The 4,887-nt window shown below is 42.6% G+C and overlaps 1 protein-coding gene across 1 annotated transcript; it reads left to right on the forward strand.

Annotated features, from left to right (window-relative positions):
- Window positions 1–2,037: 2,037 nt before the first annotated feature.
- On the forward strand, window positions 2,038–2,559 carry LOC138071100 (histone H2B 1/2-like). Its single transcript, XM_068962520.1, has one exon. It carries the CDS (start codon window positions 2,038–2,040, stop codon window positions 2,557–2,559), a length of 522 nt encoding a protein of 173 aa, XP_068818621.1.
- Window positions 2,560–4,887: the final 2,328 nt, after the last annotated feature.

Raw genomic sequence — 4,887 nt, forward strand, 5'->3', positions numbered from 1 at the left:
CCCATCTGCATCCTAGATTTCCTGTGTATCAGAGACTTTTGAGGTCCCAGTTATCCCCTCAAAACCCAACTGTGGTTATTTTCAGTGGGTTTCTTTTTTTAATATAACTGATGTGTTCATTTAATGTCTGAATTTACAAATGTGAAAGAAACACAGCTCATTAAAATATCTAATGGAATCTTAAAATGACTTCCTACACAACATATGTATTATATTTAGGTCTTCAGTCCATTTTGAGTTTATTTTTGTATATGCTACTAGAGAATGTTCTAATTTTACTTTATTGCATGTAGCTATCCAATTATCCAAGCACCACTTATTGAAGAGACTGTCTTCTCTCCATTTGTACATTCTTGCCTTTTTAAATTGTAGATTAATTGATCATGGACTGCAAGGATATGCAACCAGTCAATCCTAAAGGAAATCAGTCTTGAATATTCATTGGAAGGACTGATGCTGAAGCTGAAACTCCAATATTGTGTCAAATGATGTGAAGGACTGACTCCTTGGAAAAGACTCTGATGCTGGGAAAGACTGAAGGCGGGAAAGAAAGGAATGACAGAGGATGACATGGTTGGATGGCATCACCGACTTGATGGACATGAGTTTGAGTAAGCTCTGAGAGTTGGTGATGGACAGGGAAGCCTGGTGTCCTGTAGTTCATGGGGTCGAAAAGGGTCACACATGACTGGGAGACTGAACTGAACTGAATTGACCATAAGCCCATAGGTTTATTTCTGAGCTCTCCTGTTCTATGGATCCATGTGTCTATTTTTGTGCCAGTACTACACTGATTGGATTACTGTAGTTTTCTGTTCTAGTCCAAAATCAGGGAACCCGATTCCTCCAGTTCTGGTCTTCTTCTTGAAGATTGTTTTGGTGATTCAGGGTCTTTCATCTTTCCATACAAAATTTAAAATTGTTTGTTTTAGTTCTGTGGAAAATGCCCTGGTATTTTCATAGGAATTGCATTGAATATGTGGATTGGCTTTGATAGCATGGTTTTTTAAAGAATATCAATTCTTCCAGTCCATAAACAAGGTAGACCTTTCCCTCTGTTTGTATTGTCTTCAATGTCTTTGATCAGGGTCTTATTCTTTCTAAGTACAGGTCTTTCACCACCACCTAGGTACATTTACTCCTAGGTGTTTTATTTCTCTCTTTTTATTCTTTTTCTCTCACTCTGGTGGCTTTCTAGCAATAAGAGTGATCATGTTTTTGAGCAATAATCACTATAAATCATTAATCAATTCCACATTGTCTGATATTTGGGGGACCTAAATAATGTTTAAGAAAACAGTTTAAAATTTGCAAAATGTTAAATATTTTTAGTATGTATTCCTATTTCTGTTTGTGTTCTGTATTTGGCAAATGGGATTTTGCCGTTCTCTTCATAGTGATCATTGTCTTTGATAAGTTTTGGAGATAATAGCTGGTCAACTAATTCCTATGCTTTTCAGGAGCACTGTGCTGAGGATGTCAGGAAATTTCTGCTCCTGGCACTGTAGGTCAATCGGAAGGAAAAGATTCTGTGTTGGAGTAAAATGTCCACCAAGTGACCTGAGTCATTCTGATGTCTGAAAGAGCTTGAGTTATGGAGATCAGTCAGACTCTTTCAGGAAGCTCTAACTGATTATTACATTTTTCAACTTAGATGACTTTGGTGACATCTTTGAAACTTCTCTTGCATCAACAATAGACATAAATCAGCTGAGGTGAATAGATGACTGGCTGGCTCCTTCATGGGGCGGAGTGCAAAGATTTTCCTGGTGGAAGTCACGGAAAGTTTAAAGATACCACTGAGTTTGACTGTCTGTGTGGTTAAACGTGGGGGAGGGGCAGTGGGAGTTGGGCGTGGAGCGTCCAGTGTCACGTGACATGGGCTGCCATAGTAACAGGCCTCCTGCCTTGCATTTTATCCAATCAGATATGGACAGTGTTTGTGACTTCAGGGAGGGCAGGGCTTATAAACTCCGCCAGCTGCCTTCAATTCCCGCATGTCCTTTCTTCTGAGTAGTGGGGACTGGTGGCTCTGACATGGCTCAGCCATCCTCTGACAACTCTGAGGAAGACCTGGGCACCAACGAAGCCGGAACCTCCAAAATAAAGCCCTCTGAAACGGAGTCCTCTGAAACAGAGACCTCAGAAACGGAGCCCTCTGAGACAGAGACCTCGGAAACCGAGCCCTCCGAACCAGAGCCCTATGATGCTGAGCCAAAGAAGGCGAAACAGAAGACAGCTAAGGGCCGCCGCCGCCGCCGTCGCCGCCATCTGGACAACTTTCCAAGCTTCGCCACATATTTCCCCAGGGTGCTGAGGCAAGTGCACACCGGCCTGAGTCTCTCTCACGAGGCCATGAACCTCATGGATTCGTTCGTGAAGGATATGTTTGAGCAGATCGCCGAAGAGGCCGGGAGCCTGGCCCGCTCCAACAAGCACTGCACCATCACGAGTGGGGAGATCCAGACAGCCGTGAGTCTTCTCTTGCCTGGGGAGATCGGCAAGCACGCAGTGTCCGAGGCCACCAAGTCGGTCATCAGATACAACACCCGCAGATGAACTGCCTCATGACCACTGCAACATCGCAAACCAAAGACTCTTACCAGAACCAGTTGAAGGGAAAAGACCTGTAGTGATAAAGAGCCACGTCCATCCACTCTGGCTTCTTTACGTAGGCCCTACTTTCCATCTTTAAAATGTTTCCATCCCAAGGAAAACATTAAAAACCTCATCAAGTGTGCTTCAAATACGGTCGGTTGTGTCATTTGTTTGATGGAAAAATCGTGTACTTTTTTCTTAATGTATTGCAACTCGTCACTTTCCTAAATGGTTATTTCTATTCGTGGTTTATCAGTCAGCGATTTTAAGGATCTTTATGGTCAAAATTCTTTCCCTAAAAGTTTCATTGGCCTTTTTCATTTTCACTCTCCCACCTATATTTAGGTATCATCCAGGGATTTTTATATGGGATATGCTGCTGCTGCTACTGCTGCTAAATCGCTTCAGTCGTTTCCAACTCTGTGCGACCCCAGAGACAGCAGCCCACCAGGCTCCCCCGTCCCTGGGATTCTCCAGGCAAGAACACTGGAGTAGGTTGCCATTTCCTTCTCCAGTGGATGAAAGTGAAAGTGAAGTCGCTCAGTCGTGTCCGACTCCTAGCGACCCCGTGGACTGCAACCCACCAGGCTCCTCTGTCCATGGGATTTGCAACCGATAAAGAGCAGTGTGTGCTTCCCGGGTGGCTCAGCGGCAAAGAATCCGCCTACAATGCAGGAGTTGCTGGAATGGCAGGTTTGATCCCTGGGTCAGAAAGATCCCCTGGAAGAGGGCATGGAAACCCACTCCAATAGTCTTACCTGGAAAATTCCATGGACAGAGGAGCCTGGTGGGCTACAATCCATAGAGTCTGAAAGAGTCAGAAACGACTCAAACCACCTAGATGCCGGCATCCATTTCTTGGGGCTTCGCAGTTGGAATCAGTGGTCAGAAACTTGCCTGCAATGCAGGAGACACAGGAGCCCCGGGTTTGATCCCTAGGTGGAGAAGGTTCCCTGGACGAGGGCATGGAAACCCACTCCAGTATTCTTGCATGGATAAGCCCCATGGACAGAGGACCCTAGTGGGCTACAGTCCATGGGATCACAAAGAGTCTGACATGACTCAAGAGGCTTTAGCACACACAGATGCATCCATTTCTTGTTGTGGGACATGTCCCTAGCTCTTTGCATCAGTAAAAGAAGAGGAGGATCAGCAGTTAAGAGAAATAAGATGACTCCTTCTTCTACCTCAAGTATTTGACTGCTAATGCTTAAGAGAATATTTACTGAATTTAATGTCCATTGTGTTGTATGCCTTTCTATGAAAATCAGACTGCAGATTAATGGGGAAGGAACTGTGGTACTGTGCCAGTTCACTAAGACACTGCTATCATGCTTTGTGTATTTTGTGTTTGTAAATACAGAAATGCAATAGGATCACTGTTGAAAGATGTTACAGATGCAGCAAAATTGCTCTAGAGAGTGAAGACTGGGAGTGTAAGGGAGGACAACACATAAGAAATCTAGAGAGGAAAAAAAGAAAATTGGAATTTTGTATATCAGTTTCTTCACTCTATCTATTGTATAGCACACATAAACTGCTTCTGAAGCACTCCATAGTACACTTTGGGAGAATGAGAATAAACTGGGAAATGAAATTGCTGGGAAAATAATTCAGAACTTACCGAACTCTGTCATGACTGACCTAGAGGAAATACTACAGCTGTAGTCAGGAGGTTGGAATTTTGTAGATCCTCCTAGCTTTTCTCTCATTGTTTTGCTGAGAATCAAATCCTTCACAGATTTTTACATCCAATAACAGTGGTACTGATAAATTCTTCTCAACTTTAAATTTTTTTATGGATATATTCATGAGTTGCAATATTATATTTGTTCAGGTTTACAACATAGTGCTTCAGTTGTTTTATATATTATACTCTGTTTACATTTATTATTAGATAATTGGTATATTTCTCTGTGCTGTACAGCATATCCTTGTTGCTTAAAGTTCAGAATGAATAGTTTAAAATATAATGAAATATTAAGTTCTAATGAAAAGCTTTGTAAATTAAACAGGACTGAAATCGCAGAGTGCTTTCTCTCTCTCCAAGGATGCAGTAATCCTGAAATCAATCTTTTAAAAAAGAAATAGGAGAATAGAATTATGGACAGAGGGAAAGGGGAGGAGAGAGTGAGATGCAAAGAAAGAGTAACATGGAAATTTACATTACCATATGTAAAATAGATGGCCAATTTGAATTTGCTGGATGGCTCAGGAAACTCAAACCGGGGCTCTGGGTCAACCTAGAGGGGTGGGATGAGGAGGGAGTTCCAAAAGGGAGGGGATATA

Source organism: Capricornis sumatraensis, chromosome X, assembly GCF_032405125.1.
Source record: "Capricornis sumatraensis isolate serow.1 chromosome X, serow.2, whole genome shotgun sequence".
NCBI classification, from domain to species: Eukaryota; Metazoa; Chordata; class Mammalia; order Artiodactyla; family Bovidae; genus Capricornis; species Capricornis sumatraensis.

Coding starts and splice junctions, on each gene's coding strand:
- LOC138071100 (XM_068962520.1), top strand. CDS start 2,038: ATGGCTCAGCCATCCTCTGACAACTCTGAGGAAGACCTGGGCACCAAC.